Source organism: Podarcis vaucheri, assembly GCF_965113315.1.
Source record: "Podarcis vaucheri genome assembly, chromosome: 2".
Classification (NCBI taxonomy): Eukaryota; Metazoa; Chordata; class Lepidosauria; order Squamata; family Lacertidae; genus Podarcis; species Podarcis vaucheri.
This window is the reverse complement of record NC_138760.1, coordinates 16843396-16870819: the sequence shown is the minus strand read 5'-3', so window position 1 is coordinate 16870819 and position 27424 is coordinate 16843396. Positions and strand designations below refer to the sequence as shown.

At 48.4% G+C, this 27424-nt stretch overlaps 1 protein-coding gene across 3 annotated transcripts in view; it reads right to left on the bottom strand.

The window, feature by feature from the left end:
* Positions 1-465: 465 nt before the first annotated feature.
* The window catches only part of CALCOCO1 (calcium binding and coiled-coil domain 1), a 46570-nt gene continuing 19611 nt past the window's right edge, over positions 466-27424 (bottom strand). For all 3 annotated transcript variants that reach the window (XM_082212488.1, XM_082212487.1, XM_082212489.1), the window contains exons 3-15: positions 24877-24982; positions 24041-24240; positions 22514-22672; positions 21003-21151; positions 20675-20765; positions 19595-19750; positions 17199-17453; positions 14985-15110; positions 13508-13603; positions 11715-11826; positions 9931-10145; positions 8029-8135; positions 466-7397 (exon numbers count right to left, since the gene is read on the bottom strand). In XM_082212488.1, the coding sequence (XP_082068614.1) occupies positions 7196-7397; positions 8029-8135; positions 9931-10145; positions 11715-11826; positions 13508-13603; positions 14985-15110; positions 17199-17453; positions 19595-19750; positions 20675-20765; positions 21003-21151; positions 22514-22672; positions 24041-24240; positions 24877-24982 (1974 nt within the window). In that variant the 3' untranslated portion in view covers positions 466-7195. The remainder of the gene's footprint in view (positions 7398-8028; positions 8136-9930; positions 10146-11714; positions 11827-13507; positions 13604-14984; positions 15111-17198; positions 17454-19594; positions 19751-20674; positions 20766-21002; positions 21152-22513; positions 22673-24040; positions 24241-24876; positions 24983-27424) is intronic.

Genomic DNA, 27424 nt, shown 5'->3' with positions numbered 1-27424 from the left:
ACTCTTTTAACGTGAACGCTGGCTAACGTGGTCCTATGTGAGCTGGGACTGGGTAGCAGCCCTGACAAATAATAATAATAATAATAATAATAATATTTCCACAGGGCAGGGGAGGCTAGATCCAAGCTCAATTAGTCAATTCGTTTCCACAGCTATAGGTATGGGAACTGGTACTGGCAAATTTCATGGTGGCAAAACCCAGGTATTGCTCTTGATCATATGAAAACTGACTGCATCTCCATCACTATCAATATTTGCTTTTCCCACTCAGCAAAACTTGTGGCCTGCTGGCATCCATGGATGATGTCATTTCCAGGCGCTGGAAGCAAGCTGGGCAGGACTGATGACAGAGAGAGGAGCCAAGGAACATTGTGTCTGTCTGTGTGTGTGTGTGTGTGTGTGTGTGTGTGTGTGTGTGTGTGTTTCCCCCAGGAACCACAATATTCAACAGACAAGATAGGCAGGTTGTTGCAGAGAAGCCGCATTTTATTAGAATAGCTGCAACATGTCATATAAATATAAATATAAATATATATATGTACACCCTATACATAGACTTGGGGGTATGTCAAGATGTTGAGGGAGGGGAGGGGAAAGAGGGTTATTGCTTTGAACTTTTCGCCATTGACTATTATATTCAGTAAAAAACAAACCAACCACTGGGTGGGGAAAAAGCAGGTGGGAAGAGCTCGCAGCCACAAATGCGTCACATAATCAAAAGGTTCCCGCGCAAGCAAACAGAGGTGTCACAACCTCCCCAAAAGGCACAGTCGCTAGAGAGTCACCATCTCTGGTCATGTCCACACCATGCATTTAAAGCCCTCCTACACCACTTTAATGGGGAATCCTGGGAGCTGTAGTTTAAGGGTTCTGGGAATTGTAGTTCCGGGAGGTCAGCACTCTTAACTACAGTTCCCAGCATTCTTTTTTTTTTTTTTGAGAGGGGAGGAGACGGCCTACGAGTGCTTTAAATGAGTGCCACGGATGCGACCTTTCTCTCCCGCTGCATACAAGCCTTGCATCCTTCTTCTCAGGGCCTGGCACAGACGCCAGGAAGAACAGGCAGAATAAAATGAAGGATTTGCAACCAAAAATTAGCAGAAAGCCAGTGCAAAGCTCAACTAACGGGGGGAAGCCAGAGGGTATATGTACAGGGATGAGATGGGGAGGGATCAAAAGGGAGGGAACCAATAAACCAAACACAATGGGACCCCAGCAAGGGGTGCAAATGTACTGGAAGGGAGATGCATGCAGTAGCAGCAGCCAGTAGGTAGTTTGGAGAGGCAGTGGCAGGGCACTATTGAGAAAGGGTTTCTTAAAAACAACAAAACAGGAAGGAAAAAGGGGAGGGAACCAAGTCTACTTAAGGAACTATGACTGGGGGATGAGGGTCACCTCTTCATTCATCCCTTCTCTGCTTCTGGCAGTTCTCACAGAGTACAATTCCACGGTGTAAATCTGCTATCATCAACCACCATGTGATGAGCCATCAGGGACTCTGGACTCCAAACTGGTCTCAGAGCCCGTTGAAACATCCAGCAGAATCGGAGCGTGCAACTTTCCCCATAAGACACTGTTTCCCAAACTTGGGTCTCGAACTGTTTTTGGACTACAACTCCCATCAGCCCTAGCTAGCAGGACCAGTAGTAAGGGACGGTGGGAACTGTAGTCCAAAAACAGCCAGAGAGCCAAGTCTGGGAAACACTGCTTTAAGGTATCACTTCAGACTGCTGAAGTGTTCAAAATGCTCTCCCCCCCAAAAACTGCAGAAACTACCAGAAAGCGAGGAAGGCTCCAACTGAATCGTTCTCCCTGCCACGCTAGCTTTCGGTGAGCAGGGAGTTCAAAGGTGTAATTCCCCTCCTGCAGTTTAAATGGTACAGGCCGGCCACACATGTAGATTGGCTGTCAGACAACTGCCCAACAATGGGAACCAGGCTGGGAGACGACAAGGTCGTCTGGTTGGGGGGGCAGACTAGTATTCCTAGCTTTGACTATCACTGCAGCTAGATGTGGGTTTTGCTCCTGTTTCAGCGGAGGCAGGAAGATCTTGGGGAATAACTGCTCAACCAGAAATGGTATGTCAGAGTCAACCTTTGACTCAGCTCCCCATGGCACCAATGACACACCTAACTGTGACCATAGTGGAGATGCCTGTTTTGTGGAAATTGGGCACAAAAGAAATCCCACATGTCCTGCCCATGTCAAACCTGTGTGTAAGGTAAAGGTAAAGGATAAAGGGACCCCTGACCATTAGGTCCAGTTGTGACCGACTCTGGGGTTGTGGTGGTCATCTTGCTTTATTGGCTGAGGGAGTCGGTGTACAGCTTCCGGGTCATGTGGCCAGCATGACAAAGCTGCTTCGGGCGAACCAGAGCAGTGCACGGAAACGCTGTTCACCTTCCCGCCGGAGTGGTGCCTATTTATCTACTTGCACTTTGACGTGCTTTCGAACTGCTAGGTTGGCAGGAGCAGGGACCGAGCAACGGGAGCTCACCCCGTGGTGGGGATTCGAACCGCCGACCTTCTGATCGGCAAACCCTAGGCTCTGTGGTTTAACCCACAGCGCCACCAGCGTCCCAAACCTGTGTGTACTGGCAAGCAAACACACACACACTCATGATCATTATCTTCCTGTTGCACAATAGCCCAGACATGCCAAATGTGTTTTTTTTTAAAGAAACTGGGTTTCCTCCATGTTAGAATGGGGATCATCACAGCCATTTCGTGTGTATTCTGCACATCAGTGGATCCCAGCTCAGAAAAACCCCAAAGCTCTCCACGTTTCAGGCACCTAGGATGGCAAAGGTAGGCTGATGAATGTGATTCTGGCTGCCCAGGTATGTCTTTGGCATCCTCCCTCCACAACTTTCCTCTGTGGCTACTCTTGACTAACATCCCTCTGCTGCGGCATCAGTCTCCATGCTCTTCTCTGCCCTTCTCATTCTCTTGAAAAGATCCCACAGTGGTTTGGTACTGTTTCTGATGATGCGGGCTCTTCCCTATTAAAATGCATGCTTTGATGAATCAGCCTATCGTTTAAGGTGCTACTAGCCTCTCTCTCTCTCTCCCGTAGTCACCTTTTCTTGCTTCTCTTCTGAAATTTAACCCCATTTGCTTTCCTTTATTCTGGAAGGAGAATTTGTGCCAATGGTGCAAAAATATTCATACTCTGCCTAATTTATTTTTTGGGGGGAGGAATGTGGATATATGGGCTGGGTAGGACACACAACTCTGATAATCAGGACTAAGATGCCTAGTCTCTAACTCTGCACCCTACACAATGCAGATTCCTTAATTTCTTTTTTAAAGCAACTCCCAAATGCTGCCCATGTTTTTAGCTCTTCTTATTGCACCCTGCAATAAATTAGTTGCTGCACTGTCTTTCCTGCAGTAGCCCAATCCGGCCTTTGCTTCTGAAATCCAAAGATTTGCTGTTCTTTATTGTGGATGCAGAATTACTTTGCTGCTTCTGCAAATGTGCACAATTTGCCCAATTTATTATGGGGCAGGGGGATGCAGACCACCACTCTGATCAACAGCGTGTGGATTCATCTTTAATTTAAAAATACCACTTGTGAGTGAACTTCACTACTTTTTATTCCTTGTTAAGAAAGGAATGGCTTTTACCCCGCATCACTCTAGCGCTCCTGTTTCCCCCCAAAGTTTAAATAATATTGCTGGATTATTTTCTGAGCTTGAATTATCATGGAATAAATAACCTTAGTGTTTAGCTACTTATGCAAAGGCAGCAGCTACATTTAGGAAATATATTGATCATGTTTAAAGGGGGAGGGGAACTGCCTGGAATTTATATAATTTCTTTCCCTGGCGGTGTTGAGGCATACAGAAGGTTTTTATTAGAAGTCTTTCTCTGCTTTATTCTAATTTATGTGTCTGCTACCCTGGTTGCTTTAGTTGTTATTTAAAACAAAACAACACACACACACACACACACACAATGCCATATACCATATAAATGCAAGCAATAAAATCTTTTGGGTATTGCTGGAGTATGGGCTATAGCTAGAACGATAAATACACACATTTGTTCATTTGCAGCCATCTGTTTGCTTTCTGCTCACGCACACTCAAGAATTAAAGGTTAGGTGAACAGAAACCTTGCTAGGCATCTGTGACTGGGCTGGCCCTTTTCAGACTGCGGGGAAGAGTGGGGAATACATACTCTGACCAGGGAAATGCCATCCTCGCTAGGGGAACACTAGCTGTAACTCAGCCGTGAACCACCCACTCTTTATGTAGAAGGTTCAGTCCTAGGCAGGGGTCAGCAAACTTTTTCAGCAGGGGGCCGGTCCACTGTCCCTCAGACCTTGTGGGGGGCGGCAGACTATATTTTGTTGGGGGGGGGATGGACGAATTCCTTTGCCCCACAAATAACCCAGAGATGCATTTTAAACAAAAGCAGACATCCTACTCATGTAAAAACACCAGGCAGGCCCCACAAATAACCCAGAGATGCATTTTAAATAAAAGGACACATTCTACTTATGTAAAAACACGCTGATTCCCGGACCGTCTGCAGACTGGACTGAGAAGGCGATTGGGCTGCATACGGCCCCTGGGCCTTAGTTTGCTGACCCATGATCCTAGACATCTCTAGGAAGGGGGTGAGGGGGAGAGAGAGAGATGCCGTCTGAAACCTGCCAGTCAGAGTTGACATTTCTGAGTGAGATGGACCAATTGTCTGACAACTCAATATAAGGCAGCTTCCTATGGCCTTGGAGGGGGGGGGGCGTGTTGTGGAGTTGGGTCCAGCTACTTTTGGGAAGGGCTACAGCTGAGTGGGAGGGCATCTTGCTGTGCATTCATAAAATCCCAGGTTCAATCCCTCGGGGAAAACCCTGCCTGAAACCCTGAGGAGCTGCGGCCAAACAGCGCAGCCAGTACTGAACTAAACTAGGTGGACCAACGGGCAGACTCTGCTTAAGACGGCTTCCATTATTCCTGACATGTAAATGTTGTACACATAGGGGGCATTCTATGGGAGGAGAGCGCTCAAATCATTCAACCTGTAGTCTGGGATGCTGCTATTCGGGGGCAGGGGGGCGCGCGGTTCCTGCTCATTTGCTTCACCCCAAAGCCCCTCTCCTTGCGAAGATATATCCTTCCCTCTCCCTCTTCATTTATTTAAAAATTATCTTATGTCAAGCACGTCTAGAACAATAAAGAACATAACTGCAGCTATATGTATTTATATATAACCAGTGTTACAAAAAAAAGAAAAGAAAAAAGATAAAGCACACTCAAAACCCTCCGTAACATTCCAGCTTCGATCCAACTAAAGGGGCAACATTACTCGAGGAAGGCTGGCCAATGCAAAACAGGTTCAGAGGCCTTCTGAAAACCCTGCGGCATGCCACAGTTCTAGTGGGAGGGAGTTCCGAAGGCATGAAGCTGCTACAGAGGAGACAGAGCTAAGGTGTGGACTCCCCAAGAGGGCCTCTGACTGAGATCTCAAGTGTGTGGGGAGGATGGCACACGTCCAGACCCCATCAAGGGTCTTAAGACGGGTGCATGTTATGTGTACTTGTGGGTGCGCTATGAATCCCTTTACCACCATGTATACAGTATGCTTCAAACTCATGGCCAAAGCCGGTTCTAAGCTTATCAGTGCAGGGATCGCAGTCATGGTGCCCATGGGGCTTAGCAGTTCAATAATTCTTAAAATGTGTTTTGGGTTTTCCTGAACAACTTGACCCGTGTTGCTTCCCCCACTTCCAGGGCCAACAGCTGGAGCGAATGGACTTTGAGTGAGAAACCCACCCATGTGCATGTGTCACCATGCATGATTGTGTGAAGTTTTGGCATTCTGGTGCTCAGAGTGGAATACTGAAATGCCACGTGTCCCAGTGACTCTTCTGTCCCCAGGCTACAACTGCAAAAGGATGTGAGGATGATAGCACCACCTCCGGGAACGGGCGATTCATGTGTGAACCGCCCAACACTATGAGGCTGTGCTTACCATTTTAAGAGCGTTCTGTGGTTAAAAGAACAAGCAACCCATGTTGCATGAACAAAGAATCACAGGACACCCTTTCGCTGAGGTTGCAGTGAATCTCCGCTGAACGGAGAGCTCTGCCCACCAAAAGGTGGCAACCGTTTGCAAGGCCTGTTTTGGGTGGGGGCAGCCAACAGCTATCGCTGTTACTGTAATTCCCATCACCCTTCATCACTGGCCAGGCTGGCCGGGGCTGATGGGAGTTGGAGTCCAATGGACGATGCCTCGTCAACTACCCCTTTGTTATTGTTTCACCAGGATGAGCAAGAGGAGGAGAGCCAAGAGGCCTCTGAGTTTGCCAGGGATTGACGGCCCCTTTTTCAAACAAGCTTGCCATCGCAGGATAACTGGCTGTGAGTAAACAGGGTCTCATGAGGTGTAGCGTGGGGGGGGGCAAGGGGTGCCGTTGCCCTGGGTGCCGTTTTTTGGAGGGTGCAATTTGCCCCTGCCAGCCCTGTGCTGCTTTGCGGGTCTGATCCCATATCCCAGCCTCACAAAACAGCAGAGGGTTGGCAGGGCGTCAGGAGGGCACAACGGGCATGCACCAAAGGGCGCCTGCCTGCCCCGCTGCACCCTCCCCACGCTGCCCCTCCAGCCCGCACCGGCAGGGCGGCATGAGAAGGACACAACAGCCATGTGCTCTTCTGTCCCAGTCTTGCAAAGCAAGGGTGAGCCTGGGATCAAGAGGTGCAAGGCTGTTGTGTCTTTCTCACGCCACCCTCCCTGAGCCACTCTGCAAGGCTGGGATCATCGGGGCTGGCGTTGCATTGGTGGCGAGGCTGGCGCGTTCTGCCCCCCCCCCAGCACACATGTGCCTACCCTGGGTGCCATGAAGACACGCTCTTAACTTCTGAGCTTTCAGTCACTGACACTCAACTTGGCTTAATGTGTGCACATATAGGTGTGTGTGTGTGTACATAACTAACTTTGCTGCTCCTAATGCAAGTTGACTCTGACCATGGAGAGGGCGTTCCAGGAAGTTGGGAGTCCCTTGCTACCACCTAGCATCTGAAGCTACCCTTCCTGGGGCAAAGCATTCCTCATAGCAATCTCACTATCAAGGGAGAAGGGAGTGAATATATGCCCAGCCTGGCTCCCATGGAAGAGAGAGGGGAAACAGAAGGGGCATGGTGGTGGTTGGGAGGAAGGGGGTTCGGGGGGGGGGGAGAGAAACGGTTACTCAAAGGTGAAGGGGTCATGGGTGCTGAAAAAGAAGTGCCCGTCAACATGTGTATCCAACGTTTCCTTGTCGCTCTCGGGCGGGAAGCGCTCGTGGCAGATGGGGCACTCCTTCCAATGGGCCGGCGAGGGCAGGTCTAAGGGAGAGACCCCCATGCCGCAAGCCCCCGGCTCCGACATCTGCCGCCCTGTCAGGCCACTGCAAACAGAGGGAGGGAGAAAGAGGAAACAGTGCAAAATGAGCTGCTGAAGTGCTACGTTGTGGGACTGGAAATCTGGCAAAATGATGTCTTGGCTGGGTTCGGGGTGGCAGGGGTTGCTTTGGCATGGGGCTACACCAGGGTTTTGCAAAACTTAGGCCTCCAGCGGTTTTTGGACTACAGTTCCCACCATCCCTGACTGCTAGTTCTGCTAGCTAGGGATGATGGGAGTTGTAGTCCTAAAACAGCTGGAAGCACAAGTTTGGGAAACCTTGGACTACGCCATGCAAACCCAGGGTAGAGTAGAGTCTTGTAGCTTGCTGCGATAGCAGACAAGGTGCATGATTCTTGGAGATACTGATGGGGCCGTCACGTTAGGTACAGTCCCATTTTTAGACATATGCATGCACACACCCTATCTCAAGGGGCTAGCTCACTAAGAGCCTGTGCAAGCCGGTCTGGGAAACCTGCGGACCTCCAGATGTTAAGATTACATCTCCCAACATCCCTGAACTGGAGCTCCATAGCATCTACAGAGCCACAGGTCCCCCACCACTGGTGTACAGCCTTCGCTCTGAAAAGGGGGAACTGTAGTCAAGATAGACTCGGGAGCATCCTAGCTGCCGTTACCTGGCCACTTCATAGAAGCCGCTGCCCAGCTCTGGAAGGAGCAGGTTGGTTTCTTCGCCACCGCTCTGGGCAGCTGCCATCAGCACTGCCTTCTCGTCCTCAGCCTCCTAAATATGGAACAAAAAAGTAAGAAGAGGTAGAAGCAGGCCTGGCTTCTGCCAACCCCACGCAGCTCAGCCCCCAACTTCCTTTGCCCATCACTTAGGGGAAACAGATGACGGCATGCCTAGGTTGGCAGGGGAGGCTGTCCTGGGTTTTCTCTTGCATATGTGAGCAAATGAGAAGCCACTAAAGGTAAAGGGACCCCTGACTGTTAAGGTCCAGTCGTGGCCGACTCTGGGGTTGCGGCGCTCATCTCACTTTATTGGCCAAGGGAGCCGGAGTACAGCCATGTGGCCAGCATGACTAAGACGCTTCTGGCGAACCAGATTAGCGCACGGAAATGCTGTTTACCTTCCCGCCAGAGTGGTACCTATTTATCTACTTGCACTTTGACATGCTTTCGAACTGCTAGGTTGGCAGGAGCAGGGACCAAGCAACGGGAGCTCACCCCGTCGCAGGGATTCGAGCCGCCAACCTTCCGATCGGCAAGCCCTAGGCTCAGTGGTTTAGACCACAGTGCCACCTGCTAGCCGCACATAAAAGGGAGGTATATAATCAGGCTGGGCCATGGGCAAGGGGGGGGGAACCCTGAGGTTTGCAGCATTACAAATGTATACTTGGAAAACAGAAAAACTAGGGAGGTTAAATACCCCTTTGCCCACCTCCCATAAAACAGACCACTGAGGAATGAGCATGCTCAGTGGCTAAAGAGTGGTGACTGACTATTGGGGGGTGGGGTGGGGAGTAGGGTTGGGCAATATCTGGTTTTCAACATCGCGATATATCACTAGCTAAGCATTGTGATATACTGATATATCAGAATGTCTGAAATAAGGATGGAGCTAGGTAGAGGCATTGACTGGTTTCACAGTTTCTCCTGCATCACGATTTTTTGCATAAGTACACATACGTATCATGATTCGCAATATATTGCCAGGTCAATAATTATAAAACTGATTATCACAATATGGACTTCAAACCGGTTTTGGATGATATACAGTGATACCTTGGTTTACAACAATAATCCGTTCTGGAGGTCCGGTTGTAAACCAAAACAGATTGTAACCCAAGGCACGCTTTCACCAATGGGGCCTCCCCCCCCCAAAAAAAAGGAGAAAAGGGTTGTAATCCAAAAAAAAAGACACGCACTTCAGGGTTTGACGTGGTTGTAATCCAAAATGGTTCTACAGTGGCACCTCAGGTTACATACGCTTCAGGTTACAGATACTTCAGATTACAGACTCCGCTAACCCAGAAATAGTACCTCGGGTTAAGAACTTTGCTTCAGGATGCAAACAGAAATCGTGCTCCGGCAGTGCGGCAGCCGCAGGAGGCCCCATTAGTTAAAGTGGTGCTTCAGGTTAAGAACAGTTTCAGGTTAAGAACAGACCTTCGAAACGAATTAAGTACTTAACCCGAGGTACCACTGTAATCCAAGCCAAGGTACCACTGTTATCAATATACCGCCTAGCCCTAGTGGGGAGGAAAAGCAAGGAGGAGGAGGGATGGAATGGAGTGTTGTGGCAAAGGGCTTGCTGGCTGGCAGTGAACAAGAGCAGTCTGCACTGAAACAGTTTATTTCAGGTTCCACTTGCGCTAGCTAAAATAAGAACTTCTGCATTCTCTAACATGCTCTGCTTGAGAGCTTCCCAGGAGCATCTGACTGGCTGCTGATTAACACAACACACTAGCTAAATGGAGTTTTGGCCACAACCAGCAAGGAAATTCTTCCGTTCTTAGGTTCATAAAAGTTTGGCCAGATCCATGACTTGCACCCTTCTCTGCCTCCCAGGGCCTCACCGAGTCGGAACTGGAATCCTCGGGCGGCTGCTTGATCTGATTGGCAATGGGTGCCGGCTGGCTGATCACCACGGTGTGAGCGGGTCCCCGGGCACAAGGCGGAGTGGTAGTAGCTGCCCGGTTGTCACACAAACTGTAGGACCCGAGCTGCGCAGGCAGGCGCATGTCCTCGGGACACTCATCCTCAGAGTCGGACAGCGGCGAGTCCAGGGAGCCTGGGAGGTGTGTAGGAGAAGGGACGGGAGAACAAAAACACACGGTCAAGGGTGAAAGTGTGTGTGTGTGTCAGAGTTACCGTATTTTTCGCTCTATAGGACGCACCCGACCATAGGGCACACTTTGTTTTAGAGGGGGAGAACAAGAAAAAAAAACTTCCCCTCTCTGCTCAGCGCCCCTTCAGCGAAGCGGCAGGAGAAACGGAGCCCCTTCCATTTCTCCTCCCGCTTCGCTGAAGGGGCACTGCGCAGCTCTCCCTCTCTGCTGAAGCCAGGAGAGTATTGCTCTCCCGGCTTCAGCAAAAGGAACCCAAAGCCTTTGGAGAGCAGCGCGAGTTCCCACTGGACTCCAAAGGCTTCAGGCGAAAGCAACACGTAACCTCCGGAGCGTGGAGGGAGCGCTCCCTCTGCGCTTCGGAGGCTTCGCGTTGCTATTGCTGAAGCCAAGGAGCCTGCATTCGCTCCATAGGATGCACACACATTTCCCCTTAATTTTTGGAGGGGGAAAAAGTGTGTCCTATAGAGCGAAAAATACGGTAATTTCCCTAGAGAACAATGGTGCAGTTGCTGCCAGGTTGTGGCTCCAGAAGCAAATCCGTCTCTCTCAAATAATTTATTTTAGGATGCAAAATTAGACCAGGCCGCTTCAGGCACAGGTGGAAAAATCTCAGGTGTTGGGTTGCTTAGACGCCAAAAGATTAGATGTTGGCCCTCAGGAAAACCTTTCAGACAGGCATCCCCAAACTCGGCCCTCCAGATGTTTTGGGACTACAACTCCCATCATCCCTGACCACTGGTCCTGTTACATAGGGATGATGGGAGTTGTAGTCCCAAAAGATCTGGAGGGCCGAGTTTGGGGGTGCCTGCTTTAGGGTAGGGGTCACTCACCCTTTTTGGATCAGGGGGCACCTTTTGAATTCTGAGCAGCTGGAGGCACAAAATGGATGCTATGGGAAGCTGTTGCACAATACAACATGGTTGCCACGGGCAATGCATAACACAAAATTAGAGAGAGAAGCCTTTTCTGTAATTGTACTTCCATATGAGAAAAGGCTTAACTTGTTGGATTTCTTTTTTTAAAATTAAGAGAGAAGCAGCAAAAGTGCATTAAACTGGGGGGATGGGACACCAGCCCTTTAGGACTCTAGAGATTCCTACTGGCTGGTGGCCAAACAACTTACTCATCAATCATAGCTGTGACTTCACTATTGGCTAAATATACCAATAGGCGGGAGCAGCCAACCTTATTCATTTCATAGAAACTGCTTAGAAGGGTACCCACTTCATTTCGGGGGGGGGGGGGGCTAGGGATTTACTTAAAAAAATAAGGAGAAAAGCTTAGAGTCTGAGGCCCCCTACTTGGGCCCTTGGGATTTGGGGGCAAGGCGGTGGTGGTTTGGCACTTGGGAATTCTGAGCTAATAGATGTTTGGGTTTCTAGGATCTAAAGAGCTTTCAAGCTGTAAAAAGAAAACGATTTTTTTTTTTTTTGCCATGACACTGAGTGGAGATGGGGATTGGTACGTGTAATTGGGCATGCAAATCGAGGCAGGGTGGCGGGGAGACTGACCAGGAGTCTCTGGCGCTGCCTCCTCTTCATCGCAGAGAATAGATTCACTCCATTTCTCGTCGGCCACTTTCTCCAGACGCTCTTCAAGGCGTCGTATGTATACCAGCAGCTCCTGAGGGGCAGGGAATTGGGAAAAGGTCAGCACCAACTGCAGAAACCCACCTTCTGTTAAAGAGCATCCCCGTACACCTCCCACATTCTGGGATCAAGTTCTATTACTATTACTATTACTATTATTATTATTATTATTAACTTTATTGCATTTTTAAAAAATTACAGAGAAAGCATAAATTAAGCATTACTTCCAGATATCCAAAAATAAAAATAAAAAAAAATACAAAAGAAGAAAAGAAAAGAAAAAATATAAAAAGAAAATCAAAAGAAAAAACAAAAAAGGAGGGGGAAAGAAAATTGATAAATAATAAAAAATGAAAAAGAATTAGTCAAGAACAAAATTGTTCAAAAGATACAAACACTAATTTGAATGTTCTACAGGTTCTCAGAAAGAAATACATTTTTAATCCTTCTTTCCATTCTATCTTTACAGTCACTTTCTTTCTGTTCCAGAAAACTAGTTTGAATCCCTGCTATATTAGATGACTTCTCTCTATCTCTTTGCGGCTTCAACACTTCTCTTAAGTGACAAATATTCTGTATTCGTGTATTAAAACCAGTTTTTCCTATTATATCTGTGAAATTAATCTAAGCACAACCAAATATTGTTTTTGGAACCATATTTTGTCAGGTAGTTTTTAAAGCAATCCCATTCCATTTTTACCTTGTCACTTGAGTGATCTCTTATTAATTCTGTCATTTTGGCTAGTTTCAGGTACTCACGTAATTTTAATTGCCACTCGTCTTTTGCTGGTATTAACTCACTGCTCCAGTACAGTGGTACCTCTGGTTAAGTACTTTATTTGTTCCGGAGGTCCATACTTAACCTGAAACTGTTCTTAACCTGAAGACCACTTTAGCTAATGGGGCCTCCTGCTGCTGCCGCGCCGCCGGAACACGATTTATGTTCTCAACCTGAAGCAAAGTTCTTAACCTGAAGCACTATTTCTGGGTTAGCGGAATATGTAACCTGAAGTGTATGTAACCTGAGGTACCACTGTATTTTGCTATTAGCATTCTGGCTGCTGTTATCGCATAAAGAAACACTCTTTTATTTTCATTTGGGATGCTAAACGTTAGAATGCCTAGTAGGAAAGCTTCAGGTTTCTTTAAAAATGTGTGTTTTAGCATTCTTTTTAATTCCTCATAGATCATGTCTCAAAAATGGGGCATATCCACCACATGTGGAATAAGGTTCCTTCGTTTTGTTTCCATCTCCACAACATAATGCTGTTATTTTTATTTATTTTTGCTAATTTGGATGAAAATAACAGCAACATGTGTTGGAGATGGAAACAAAACGAAGGAACCTTATTCCACATGTGGTGGACATGTCCCCAAATCAAGTTCTGTGTTCAAGTTCTAGCCATGGGCTGTGGGCAGCATCCAGCGAATGTGACCTGTCAGCGCAAGCATTTCCACTTGCACAATGGGACTTTCTCCTCTCCTCCCCCCCCCACTCATTCCATACCCTCCCCAAAAGGGGCTGCAAGGGCAACCCCTTGAACAGATTTAGGGGGTGTGCGAGGGCAGGGAGGGTCCTGATAGGGGCCACGATGTTGTGTTAGGTTGGACACAACCCACGGTTGCCTTTCCCCTCTTTCTCAAACTTGTGCTTTCTGGTTGCTCTTGCCCTTTGCACCTCTTCTGCAAGCTTTCCGAGACAGCCTCTCACCAACCTGCTTTTCGGCTTGGAGCTGCTCTTTCTCCTTCTGAGCAACCTGAAGCGCAGCTCGCAGCTCTCGCAGTTCCCGACGGCTCTCAGAGACCTGCACCTGATGGGGCAAAAGCGAGAGTTTGCACATTCCAGAATATTAAGGCAGTGGGTGGGATGCAGCGCAGGGTGGGTGGCGAGCCAAGGAAGAAAAAGAAGAAGAGTTTGGATTTGATATCCCGCTTTATCACTACCCGAAGGAGTCTCAAAGCGGCTAACATTCTCCTTTCCCTTCCTCTCCCACAACAAACACTCTGTGAGGTGAGTGGGGCTGAGAGAATTCAGAGAAGTGTGACTGGCCCAAGGTCACCCAGAAGCTGCATGTGGAGAAGCGGGGAAGCGAACCCGGTTCACCAGATTACGAGTCCACCACTCTTAACCACTACACCACACTGGCTCTCAGCTTTGGAACTGCATCAGCTTTGGAAGTGGCTGTGGAGCCAAATATCCAATCTGCAGAGTCTTCCGCATCCCTAAGGATTCGGCTGTTTTCAACTATGAGCCAGACCTCACCCCTCTCCAACAAATGCCCCCTAAATACCTGCTGTTACGTTCCTCCTGTTGGGATCTGACCATCTTTCCTTCTATTTCAAATGTTCGAGAGCGAGTGTCAATCCCTTTGGAGCCAAAACGACAGCATCCACACAGAAGTGGGAGGTGCCAGCAAATTTGGGTGATGGGGACCCCAAGGCTTGTAGAAGTACAATGGTTTTTTGTTTTTGTTTTTTAATTCAAAACCCCCTAAAGGGGAAGGCAAAAAAAGCATCCCCAAAGAGTACAGTGGTACCTCGGATTATATACGCTTCAGGTTACAGACTCGGCTAACCCAGAAATAGTACCTCGGGTTAAGAACATTGCTTCAGGATGAGGACAGAAATTGTGCTCCGGTGGCAGCGGGAGGCCCCATTAGCTAAAGTGGTACCTCAGGTTAAGAACAGTTTCAGGTTAAGAACGGACCTCCGGAACGAATTAAGTTCTTAACTCGAGGTACCATTGTAATTCATTCCGGAGGTCCGTTCTTAATCTGAAACCGTTCTTAACCTGAGGCACCACTTTAGTTAATGGGGCCTCCTGCTGCCGCCGCCATGCGATTTCTGTTCTCATCCTGAAGCAAAGTTCTTAACCCGAAGTACTATTTCTGGGTTAGTGGCGTCTGTAACCTGAAGCGCCTGTAACCCAAGGTACCACTGTATAATGTATCTGATGCGGGCTTTGCAACTGGTAAGGACACTGTGTTGTATTGAACCAACCTAGGCTTAGAACAGAGACACCAAAATTAATGGACCTGAGCTGGTGACACTAATAATAAACAAGGGCAAGTAGTTTCTACTGGCGGGTGTTGGGTGCTGTATAATGAAACCATCAGAACTCAAAGGGATTGTTATTTTTCTCCCGCCCAGGGCAATGGGGACCCCCCCAACTCCCTCAGGGCCCCAGTTTACCAGACTGGAGTCACGTTCCTGTGCCAACTCCAAACGCAAGACCTGGCGCTGTGCCCGCTCTTCTTGCAGGCTCTTCTCCAGGCGCAGCACTTCGGCGCTCAGCTTCAGGATCTTGTCCTTCTCTGCCTGCAGAGACCACAGGGTTGCACTGAATGGGTGGGGAGGGGCTGGAGGGGACTCCTCCCCACCCCATACTCATCCCCCAATGCAGCAAAGTAATCATGCATTAGTTTTGGAATCATTTTGGGGGGTGGATGGAATCCGCAAATCGGAGGGGAAATCGTGCCGACATTTAAAACACACAGTTCCAAAGTCAAATATATACACACAGTTCCAAAGTCCAGTATATCTGAAGGAGCGTCGCCACCCCCATCGTTTTACCCAGACACTGAGGTCCAGCTCCGAAGGCCTTCTGGCGGTTCCCTTACTGCGAGAAGCCAAGTTACAGGGAACCAGGCAGAGGGCCTTCTCGGTAGTGGCGCCCTCCCTGTGGAACGCCCTCCCACCAGATGTCAAAGAGAACAACAACTACTAGACTTTTAGAAGACATCTGAAGGCAGTCCTGTTTAGGGAAGCTTTTAATGTTTGATGTATTACAGTATTTTAATATTTTTTTGGAAGCCGCCCAGAGTGGCTGGGGAAGCACAGCCAGATGGGCGGGGTATAAATAATAAATTATTTATTATCAATTCAAAAACGTGATTTCTACAAGTAACACAGGAGATGACAGAATGTCCCTCCCATTCATTCCCTGCATTTAAACCGTAGCTTTAGTTTGCAAATCAGATTGTCTAGTTCAGCATACCTGGAAATGTTTATTCACATCTCTGTATGCCTTATAGGGAAGAAGTTACTTGGGGGATTATTTTATGTTTGAAAACACAGAACGCCGAGTTTCCTGATTCCCTACCTCCACCCTGACCATTGGCTTGCCATCAAAATCCCTGTACAATGAATGAATTGACTCCCATCTTCAAATATCTCAAGGGCTGTCACATGGAAGAGGGAATAAGCTTGTTTTCTCCTGCTCCTGAACCAATGGCTTCAAGTTACAAGAAAAGTGATTCCGACTAAACATCAGGAAAAGCCTTCTGACAGTAAGAACTGTTTGACAGGGGAACAGTCTGTTAGAATTCCTGCTCCGTGATTGCAGTTATGGGATTGTTGTCTATCACATGACAGTGTATGTTTTGACTCCACAGAGTGGGAAGTGATGGAGACAGGATGTTTGTGTTACTGTGTTCCGTGAAGTGGGACTATTGTCCTTTGTTCTCTCGCTTTGCTGTCTGATGCTAGAGGGAGAGGGAGCCATGTTGCAGGGCTCCGTGTGTGTTTATATGTAAATAAAGTAGATTAGCCAAAATGCTGAGTTGCTGAGGTCTGTTACGCAACTGCACAAACTCTGCGGATCCCTAAGTGTGCCGGTGTCGGTTGGCATCGGTCGCTGTGATGTTTAGGCAGAAGAAAGCTTCTGAAACTCCCGAATGATCGACCAGGAGGGAAGGAACATGCCAGTTGGGCATGTGCCTCTACCAGGGTCCTACTCATGTGTAGGCCAAGCTCCTGACACGGACTCCCTTGGGAGGCTGTGGACTCTCCTTCCTTAGAGGTTTTAAAGCAGAGGTTGGATGGCCATCTGTCATGGATGCTTTAGTTGAGATTCCTGCTTTGCAGGGGGTTGGACTAGATGACCCCTGGGGTTCCCTTCCAGCTCTACAATTCTATGATTGAATCTGCGTATGCTACGTTCCACTTCATCCATGGCACTTTGCCCCTTTCCCCACTAAAAAACAGAAGACAATGCTGAATGCGTGCTTGAAGCAGGTGGCAGCTATTGGGCTGAGAGTGCTTCCCTGACCTCCCATCCCTGGCAAGGGGCAGGCTGAGGCTCTCGCCAAAATCGCACAAGATCTCATGCACTCTGCGAGATCTCACTGGAACCTCCCGTGGTCACTGCTGCTTTGCAGGTGCCACCATGCAACCTCAGGTGGCAAAATGGGACGCCGCGCCCCTGATCACCAGCGTCGCTGCAACTTACTGAGATGGAAAAGGGAAATGTCAGCATGGTGCAGAAGCAACGCAGAACTCCCAAGGGCGAGTTTGCACTGCGCTGACCTTCATCCTCCCTCGCCTCCCTCCCGGGCAGCCAAAGTGATAGGGTTTACCATCAGCTACTAAGGATGACTGGGGAACCCTGGGGTGGCTCAAACAAACCTCCATGCTCTGCAACAGTGTGGCCTTCTCCTTCCACCACTGGCCCTTGCCCTCTTTCCACTTGAGAGTCATGTCAGCCAGCTTGATGTTGATCTCGGCTGCCTCCAGGCGGCTCTTGTGCAGATCGGAGATGGTGCGGTCCCGGATGGAGGCGACGCTGGCCAACTCTTCCCCCAAGAGAGCCACTTTCTGCTGGCTGGCAGCCAGAACGTCCTGTGTGGAGCGCAGCTGTTCGCACAGAGACTCCATCTGCACCTGAGTAGAGACAGGATGGGGCAAAGGTGGGGCAAGGGAGGCAACAAGGGGGTGCGTGGGTAGGGATGAGCCCATACGACCTCCCAGAATTCTCCATGCTACTTTTGGGAAGCGTGGCAGCTTAGTGCAAGCAGAAGGTGCCAGATTCAATCTCCAGGTAGGGCTTGGATCATATCCCACCTCAAACCCTCAAAAGCTGCTGCCAGTGTAACTGATGTGTGGGTTTGTGGATTTTGGCTTTGATGGAGTGGGGAGGTGAAGTTCTCCAATATGCTTTCCATGAATCTTCTCTTTTGACAAAGTTGGACTCACTTCATGTTGAATGGAACTATTTACAGTTGGTTTCCGTTGGTGGGTGAAGTGGGCAAAGAGAGGAGGACTGGAAGGAGTAGGGGGCCAAGCTTATTGCTTCCTTCAACACTATTAAAATAATACTGAATGATTATTAAAACACAGTTGCTGCCAAAATATATGGTGAAATTACGGAGGCCATTTTGCAAAACATTCCCTAGGGAAGGATTGACGTTCTGCCAATGGTTCGGGAGCAGCATGGGAAAAAAAATCTGTCAGAAATTTTCTCTCTTTTTGGCAAATTTTCAGCCACACCCTATTATGGGATGTCTTGCCTGCAGCGAGGCCTCGCGGGAACTGTGGTACAATAGCTAGTGGCCCAAACCCCTTGTAACCACCAGTGACGCTAATCAATATACAACCTAATCCAGAGAGAGCCAATATGCTATCCCTCCAGGTGTTGTTGGGCTCCAACTCCTATCAGCCCCCAGCCAGCATGCCCAATGGTCAGGGATGATGGGAGGTGGACTCCATGCTGTACCATGCTGTCTAAGGTAAAGGTAAAGGTAAAGGTAAAGGGACCCCTGACCGTTAGGTCCATTCGTGGCCGACTCTGGGGTTGCGGCTCTCATCTCGCTTTATTGGCCGATGGAGCCAGCGTACAGCTTCCGGGTCATGTGGCCAGCATGACTAAGCCGCGTCTGGCAAACCAGAGCAGCACACGGAAACGCCATTTACCTTCCCGCTGGAGTGGTACCTATTGATCTACTTGCACTTTGACGTGCTTTCGAACTGCAAGGTTGGCAGGAGCAGGGACCGAGCAACGGGAGCTCACCCCGTCGCGGGGATTCGAACCACTGACCTTCCGATTGGCAAGCCCTAGGCTCCGTGGTTTAGACCACAGCGCCACCTGTGTCCCACCCTGCTGTCTACTCCCACCCTAATCCCTCTCTCATTCCTTGTTTCTCCACTGATACCCAACTCTCCTAAACCCGAGACTACCACCTGACTTCTTTCCCAGAGACAAGAATCAAACCCTACTCTCCTCTACAAGGTCTGGCAGAGCAAGAGTTTATGGTGGACCAGGAGTCTATCTGGGTTTTGGGTCCGTGAACTTCCTTATCAGGATCCAAGCCCAATTTTCAGCTATTTCCCCACTTCCCAGGCTATCTCTACCTCACCCTATTTTGAGCTCCTCTGGAATGGGGGTAAAGGGATGCGGGTGGCGCTGTGGGTTAAACCACAGAGCCTAGGACTTGCCGATCAGAAGGTCGGCAGTTCGAATCCCCGCAACGGGGTGAGCTCCCGTTACTTGGTCCCTGCTCCTGCCAACCTAGCAGTTCGAAAGCACATCAAAGTGCAAGCAGATAAATAGGTACTGTGAGAAGGTAAACGGCGTTTCCGTGCGCTGCTCTGGTTCATCAGAAGCGGCTTAGCCATGCTGCCCACATGACCCGGAAGCTGTACGCCGGCTCCCTCGGCCAATAAAGCGAGATGAGCACCACAACCCCAGAGTCGGCCACGACTGGACCTAATGGTCAGGGGTCCCTTTACCTTTAGAATGGGGGTGGGAGGGGAAAATTTGAGTGCCCACTGCTTTATTTCATGGTTTTCCTTCAAGGAGCTCAAAGCTACATATGCGGTCCTTTCCCGCTCCATTTTATCCTCATGACAACCCAGTGAGATAGGTTGGGCTGAGAGACAGTCACTGGCCCAAGGTCACCCAGCCCAGCTTCATGTCTGAGTGGGGATTTGAGACCTGGTCTCCCAAGCCCAACACTGTAACCACCACTGCCTTGGAGAGAGAGTGCCTTGCTGAGGTTCTGCATATTCTGCTGCCCGACACTTACGGTGCGGCGATTAGCAGCCGTCAGCTTCTGCTGCAATTTGCTGATGTCCTCCTGCAGCCCCAGAGTCTGCGAGACCTTCTCCCCATGGAGGGTCTTCGCTTCCTGCAGATCAGAGGCCAGGCTGCGGCTCTCCTCTTCTGAGGCCTGCAGCTTTACCTGAGGAGGAGAAAGGAGGTCGTAGTCACAATGTTGAGGCTGCAATACTTGCCCTTCCACTGACTCAGATTTCCTACTCTCCGATTGGGTCTACTCAAGGACCTCATTCCCTTCTGGGAAGCCTTTTGGGGTCCACATCCCAACAGCAGTAGGGCTTGGTGAGATCTAGTTTTCAACACTGTGATTTATCACCAGCTAAACATACCAATAAATCATGTTGTCTAAAATAAGAATAGAGCTATGTAGACGCCAACAGTAGGGCTGGGTGATATCTGGTTTCCAACTTCATTAAACATCACAATATACTCATTTTAACAATGCCTGGAAAAAGGATGGAGCTGGTTTTCAACTTTGTGATATATCACCAACTAAACATCACGATTTACTGATATATTTACAATGTCTGAAATAAAGATGGAGCTATGTAGAGGCATGGGCTGGCTTCACAGTTTTCCCACATTGTGATTTTTGCATAGCACACACAAACATCATGTATTGCCAGGTCAAAAATTATGAAACCAATATCATTATATGGACTTGTAACCAGTTTTGGATGTTATATTGATCAGCCCTAACACAGATCCTGATTTGTGATATATTGCCAGGTCAAAAACTATGAAACCAATATATCAATATGGAGTTCAAATCGGTTTTGGATGATATCTCGATATATCGCCCAGCCCTAGTGGGCAGGTCCAGAGGCAAAGAACAACTGACACAAATTTTACCTTTGTGTAGTAGGCTAGCTTCTACACACACTCTCACACCCCGCTCTGTCCTCCATCCAGGGAAGCAAGGATGCATTCTAGCCAGGCAGAAACACTCAAGGGCCAGGGAGGGGTGTGGCCTGGAGAGAATTCTGAGGGCCAGGCAGAGAGGCCCCGGGGCCACATTTGGCCCACACGCCTGAGATTTAGCACTCACCTGGTACTGCTCCTTCTCCGCGTTCTCCTCTTTGAGCTGGTTGTGAATCTGCTCCTGTTCACGCAGCAGAGACTTGACAGTATCTTTCATTCTGGGGCCCAAAAGGAGAAAGGAGAGGGTGGGGTGAGAAGCAGTGGACCTACTCAGCTTGTGGGCCAGAGTATGAACCAGGCTGGAAAAACGATTAGCACCCTCTGATGGACTCAGCTCAGTTTGTAAACCATAGTGGAGGCCGCCAACTCTGATGGTGGGCAGGTAGGCTTAGGGAATTACATGGTGCCGTGGCAACTAGGCCATATGGCACCAAACATTGAGCCATGACCCTCACCTGTCTAACTCCGTCTCTCTTTGCAGCATCTTCTCACCCATGGCCTGGATGTCACCCTCCAGCTCTCGGATTCGGGCCACGTGCTCAGCTTCTTGGAGGCTTAGTGTATCTCTCTGCTCGGATACTTCCGCAAAAGAATTCGATAATTCCTGGTAGTGTGGGGAGATGGAGGAGTGAGCAACATTCATGGCATTGGGTGCATGCTTGAGACATAACGCAATATTTCTGATAACGTGTGTGTGGCAGAAAACCTGGTATTTCCAAGGAAGGAAACAGAGCCTACAGGCATGGGTAGTATCTGAGCACAAGGCGACCATCACGTAAATTCTTCCTACTTCTTTTCTGCACCCTGAAATCTACACCTCCCTTTTCGGTGGCTTCTCAGCACACGTCCATTTACTTATTTTTTTCATTTCTTTAGGTTGCTGCTACTTTTCTTTGCTGTTTCTTGCCTACAGTAATATCACTATGCAACTAAAGCTGATTGGTTAGGTGGTGTCTGGCTAGGTGGCATTGTGACACCATTCTGTCCACTCTGAATCCCTGACTGGATGGGATCAGCCCCAAGAAGAAAAAGAATCAGGAGCTAGCATGACAGTGATGCCAAGATGAATGGGTCAGATGGATGGATCAGAGTGGAACTAGATGGGCAGCTTCTATTTAAAAAAAAGACTATCATAATCTAGCATATCAGTGGTGTAGCGTGGGTTGCTGGCTCCCAAGGCAAGGCAAGTATTACACCTACTAATGTGCGGTTCCTGTCAGGGCTGGGGCAGTGGTGGTCATGGTGGTGGGAAAGGGTGTTCCCAGCAGGGAGAGGGAAGCTGGGGAGGGGACAGCTGAGGCAGCCATTTATTATTATTATTATTATTAATTTCATGACATATTTACACCACTTGTTTGCTAAATATACCCCTCAAAGTGGTTTGTGTTTCTTTTGAAATTTGTGGCATGCGCCCTCCCCCCAATTTTGCACCTGGACAGCAGTCCCTCACACACACCCCCACCGCTACACTACTGCCAACAGTCCCTCACGCCCCCCCCCCGCTACATTACTGCCCCAGCTATCTGAAGAGCAACAACTACTCTGATGTCTTTAAAGCAATAACTTTTTTCTTTTTTCCAGGCTTTATAACTTCCGTTGATTCATTTTACTCGGACTAGTTTGGTGTTATTTTCACAGATCAGATGCTTTTATTTTGTGTATTAGGTACTTCATGGCATTTAAAACATTTTAACGTTCAAAGTGCTTGAAGGGCAGTGCGTAAATCTAAATGAATGAAGGAATGAATCCCACGAGCCACGGTGACAGCGTGAGGAGTTGCCCGTGTCTAACAAAGGGGCTATGACAGGCAGACCCTGTCATAGCAAATTTCAGCTGAAGGTTCCTTGACCTTCCTTGAAATGAACCTCAGGGCAGGAGAACAGGGCACAATTCCCCTCTAGCCCTGAGTAGCTTTCGGGACCTGGAGAGATTGAGAATTCCCAGATCGCTGGGCTTCCTCTCTTGCCTTGTACTGTGCAGCCAGCTTGGTGTGTTCATCCCGAAGCGTGCCCAGGACTGCTTCCAGCTCCGCCACACGGCTTCTCAGCTCTTGAACCTCATCCTTCAGGCGGCATGACTCCTGCAGCAGGGCTCCTTGCTCCTGCCGGCTCTCTTCCAACTGTGTCTGTGCAGGATATAAGGAGAGACACCCGCGAGGCTTCATTAGAGGCCAGGGAACACGTTCAGCAGACTGGCTTAAGCCGCTACCTTAAAGTCACTGTCCCTATGTTGCTATCACACAGGGCTGGAATTGAGAGATGGCTCAGAAGAAACAGCATGACAGAGCCCCTCTGGGCTGTTAACTGATGAGCGGAAAGAAACTTTGTGCTGGTTGTCAGGTAAGGACTTTTTCCACCTGCCTTGCCCCACCCTCCAGTCCTGGAGCCTTTCCTAGACCATGACTTTGAGGACAGCAGAAGCAGCTGGGAAAACAGAAGCTCAGGGATATATATATACACACACACACACACACACACACACACACACACACAGTCATATATCGGGTTACAGACGCTTCAGGTTGGGTTTTTTCAGGTTATGGACACGCCAAAAACCTGGAAGTACCGCCAAAAACCTGGAAGTTACTTCCAGGTTTTGGAGGTCGGGCATGCGCAGAAGCGCCGAATCAGAACCCGCGCATGCACAGACGCAGCGCTACGGGTTGTGAACGCTGCGGGTTGTGAACATTCGCAACCTGAGTGTCCACTGTATATATTTATAAGCTGTGTGTCCCTTTTCCCCTCAATTTGATTCTTTTGTATGGTTTGTATGCATTGTGACTTGTTTTTAGTGATTATTGTAATGGTCCAGTGTAAACAGTTCAATAATTATTTGCCGATATTTAATTTTACTGTTTACGATTACATTCTAATGGATTGTTGCATATTGCTTTTATTTGATACAGGCTGTTTATTTTAAAGTTATGCTTTTATCATGGCTTTCATCAGATCATCAGATCAGGTTGTTGTTAGGTGTGTGATCTTTGCTGTCTCTTTTGTGGTTTCCAGAGCTCATAAACCACCTTGAATATAGTAATTTAGAAAGGCGGTATACAAATTAAAAGTGAAATGAAATGGGAAAAATAGACTTGAAGGAGCAGATATGTGAGTCCTCTAAATTTATTAAAAGAGACACACACCCCTGCTGGACATGGAAATCACAGAGAAGAAGATTAGCGTAGTCTTTTACTAGATGAATTAGCTTTCCATCTACGGGAAGACTTGCTTCCACAGGGAGAATTCAAAGATACGATTTCCCTCCTGCATACCGATGTGGTACAGTTTGGGAAAGACCATACCATGTTGCTTTCAAGGCCAAGTCATTATTTTAGTGTTGGGAAACCTGTGTGGATTTTACTGGGCTCACAGCTGCCATCAGCACTGAACGGCACAGCCAAGGGCTATGGATGATGGGCACCGTTGGGCAAATGATCCGCCAGGCTGAACAGTCAGGGGGCTTCTGAAATTTAGGGTGTTGCTTGGGAGTACGTTACCTCCAGCAGGGCGGCCTTGGGAACCACCAGCAACATGTCGGTGCCCCCACCGTCATCGCTCGCCTCCTCCAGAGTGACGAGCTCATCCATGGGCCGCGGCTCGCTGAACTGGAAAGGGGAGCTTTGACCACGCACCTCCCCACGGCGATCCACATAGCGGAACTGGTACTGCTGGGGGCCTGGCTTGGGCAGGTAGCTGGCTGTAAACACAACAAATTGGTCTGTTTACTGATCTGCGTTACGTACAGTCTGAAGAAAGCAAAATGGTTGACACTGCAGCAAAGGAAAGAAATGAGGCTCTTGAGCAGGGGTCAGCAAACTTTTTCAGCAGGGGGCCAGTTCACCGCCCCTCAGACCTTGTAGGGGGCCAGACTATATTTTTTTGGGGGGAATGATTCAAGAGCACCATGAGCCCTGGTGCCTGCTTACCTGTGTCTTGCAAGTGGCAGGGGTTGATGGCGATGGCGGCGGAGGGAGCCAGCGTTTGTCCACAGACAGCTTCCGGGTCATGTGGCCAGCATGACTAAGCCGCTTCTGGCGAACCAGAGCAGTGCACGGAAATGCCATTTACCTTCCTGCCGGAGCAGTACCTATTTATATACTTGCACTTTGACATGCTTTCGAACTGCAAGGTGGGCAGGAGATGGGACCGATCAACGGGAGCTCACCCCATCGCGGGGATTCGAACCGCCGACGTTCCGATTGGCAAACCCTAGGCTCTGTGGTTTAGACCACAGCGCCACCCGCCTTGTTTTAGAAAAGCACAATTTAAGCATTGCTTTGGCATCTCTAGCCATGAGTAACCTGATGCGGACCATTGGACTCCTAACACCCACCTTGGAACTGAACATTACAGTGAAGAAGGGCTCCTGCGGAAGCTCCTCCATCTGGAACTGTGCACCACACAAAGGTATAATAATCACGCACTGAAGAGGACTCCACCTAGTGATAAAATGTGAAGATTTTTATGGTAAAAGTGTGATTAAAAAATGGTTAAAAATTATGATATATGTACAGTGATAGCTCGGGTTACATACGCTTCAGGTTACAGACTCCGCTAACCCAGAAATAGTACCTCAGGTTAAGAACTTTGCTTCAGGATGAGAACAGAAATTGTGCTCTGACGGCAGCGGGAGGCCCCATTAGCTAAAGTGGGGCTTCAGGTTAAGAACAGTTTCAGGTTAAGAACGGACCTCCGGAACGAATTAAGTACTTAACCCGAGGTACCACTGTAAACAGCTAAAGATGAGGTAAAATGAAAATCAGATAGGGGGGACTTGGGGAAGCCCACCTAACAATGTTTAGAAACAATAAGGATAAGACAAGAATTTGGTTGTATTGTTTGTTTTTTTCTGTTTGGGTTGTTTAGTTGTGTTATAAAATGAATAAAAAAAAATTGGGGGAAAAAATAAGAGGACTCCAGCTGGGAAAGGGAATGGGAAGAGAGCAGGAGAGTAGCCCATGTCCCCAGAGCTTCCCCAAGGGCATGTTGCTTAAAGGTAAAGGGACCCCTGGCCATTAGGTCCAGTCATGACCGACTCTGGGGTTGCGGCGCTCATCTCACTTTATTGGCCAAGGGAGCCGGCGTACAGCTTCCGGGTCATGTGGCCAGCATGACTAAGCCGCTTCTGGCAAACCAGAGCAGTGCACGGAAATGCCGTTTACCTTCCTGCTGGAGCGGTACATATTTATTTACTTGCATTTTGATGTGCTTTCAAACTACTAGGTTAGCAGGAGCAGGGACCAAGTAACGGGAGCTCACCCCGTTGCGGGGATTCGAACTGCCGACCATCTGATTGGCAAGTCCTAGGCTCTGTGGTTTAACCCACAGCGCCACCCGCGTCCCTAGGGCATCTTGCTTAGATCAGCACATTATTATACAGGATGAGGGACGCACAAGAGGTTCAGGGAATATTACAGACTCGTTCACTTTTGAATCTGGCTTGGGCTACCCTTTGCCCCCCCCCCCCATCCTCAAAACGCGGTAGGAGCCGGGGTTCTTTGGGTACAGCAGAGCAGATGAGCTCAGAGGTCACACCTGGCTCTAACCTTCTGTGAATCTTCTGCCTCATTCTGAACTGTCTCAGTGACAACTGCATCTACATTTCACCCTTAACACCAGCAGCAACAGGACTAAACAACCACTGTTTGGCACCTCCAGGTTGGAGGAGGAATTTCTCAAGTCCTGAGTCTCAACGCAAACCTAGGCTTCCGTGGTTAGGCAAAGAATCATGGGCATAGGGAGACAACAGGACTGTACAAGGGTCCCCGATTATAAAATCATAGAAAACGGGAGATACGTAGCCGCTCCAGCAACATATCTCTATTTCCTCGCATCCAGAAACCCAAGAAGGGCTTTCACTCTTGCTAGAAGCTCAGCCTTGCCCTCACCGGTTCTGGAAGGCTCCTATAGAAGAGTCCCATACGCACAGAGACTTTGCGCCTGCCCATTAGGGGAAATAGGAAGCCCCGAACATATATATATATTTAGATGTCCTTTTAAAGCTGAGATTCGTAGAGACACCATTGATCCTTTGCTGAAGAGGCTCGCCGGTCTTTCAGACAAGTCTAAACTTAATTCTCTCCTCTTAGGCAAAGATCACAAGACGACCTGGCTGGTAGCCAGATTCTGCGCCCAGATTTGTAGGCACAGATCATCCTCTGGAATAAAATAGCTTACTAGGGAAATGCTGACGTCACCCTTTGAGGCACCTCAGGGTCAACTTTTATGGCAGCCCAATTCTCAGTTGTAAGGGTGTATGTATATACAGTGGTACCTCGGGTTACATACGCTTCAGGTTACATACGCTTCAGGTTACAGACTCCACTACCCCAGAAAGAGTGCTTCAGGTTAAGAACTTTGCTTCAGGATGAGAACAGAAAACGTGCTCCAGCGGTGCAGCGGCAGCAGGAGGCCCCATTAGCTAAAGTGGTGCTTCAGGTTAAGAACAGTTTCAGGTTAAGTACGGACCTCCGGAACGAATTAAGTACTTAACCCGAGGTAACACTGTATCTCAATTTTTTTTTTTTCCAATTGTATTCTGAATTTAATTCTAATTTTTTTTTTTTATAAAATTTTTTATTGGTTTTACAAGAGTTTTTGTAACAAACAAACATAAAAGAAAAACAGACAAACAAACAAATATAATTTCAAAATGTCCTTTCATAAACTTCTTTCCTCGGACTTCCCCATACCTCCCCTTTCTGCATCCTCATGTCCAAATTTTATAGCAACTTATAAATGTTTTTTCCGATCTTAATTCATCATAGTCCTTTCTTAATCTAATCTTATATTACTGCAACCCTTTCTCTCTGTAAAATCTCGACATTCTAAACTTCATCAAGTTTATAATAGTTCTTAAGATAAATCTTAAATTTCTTCCA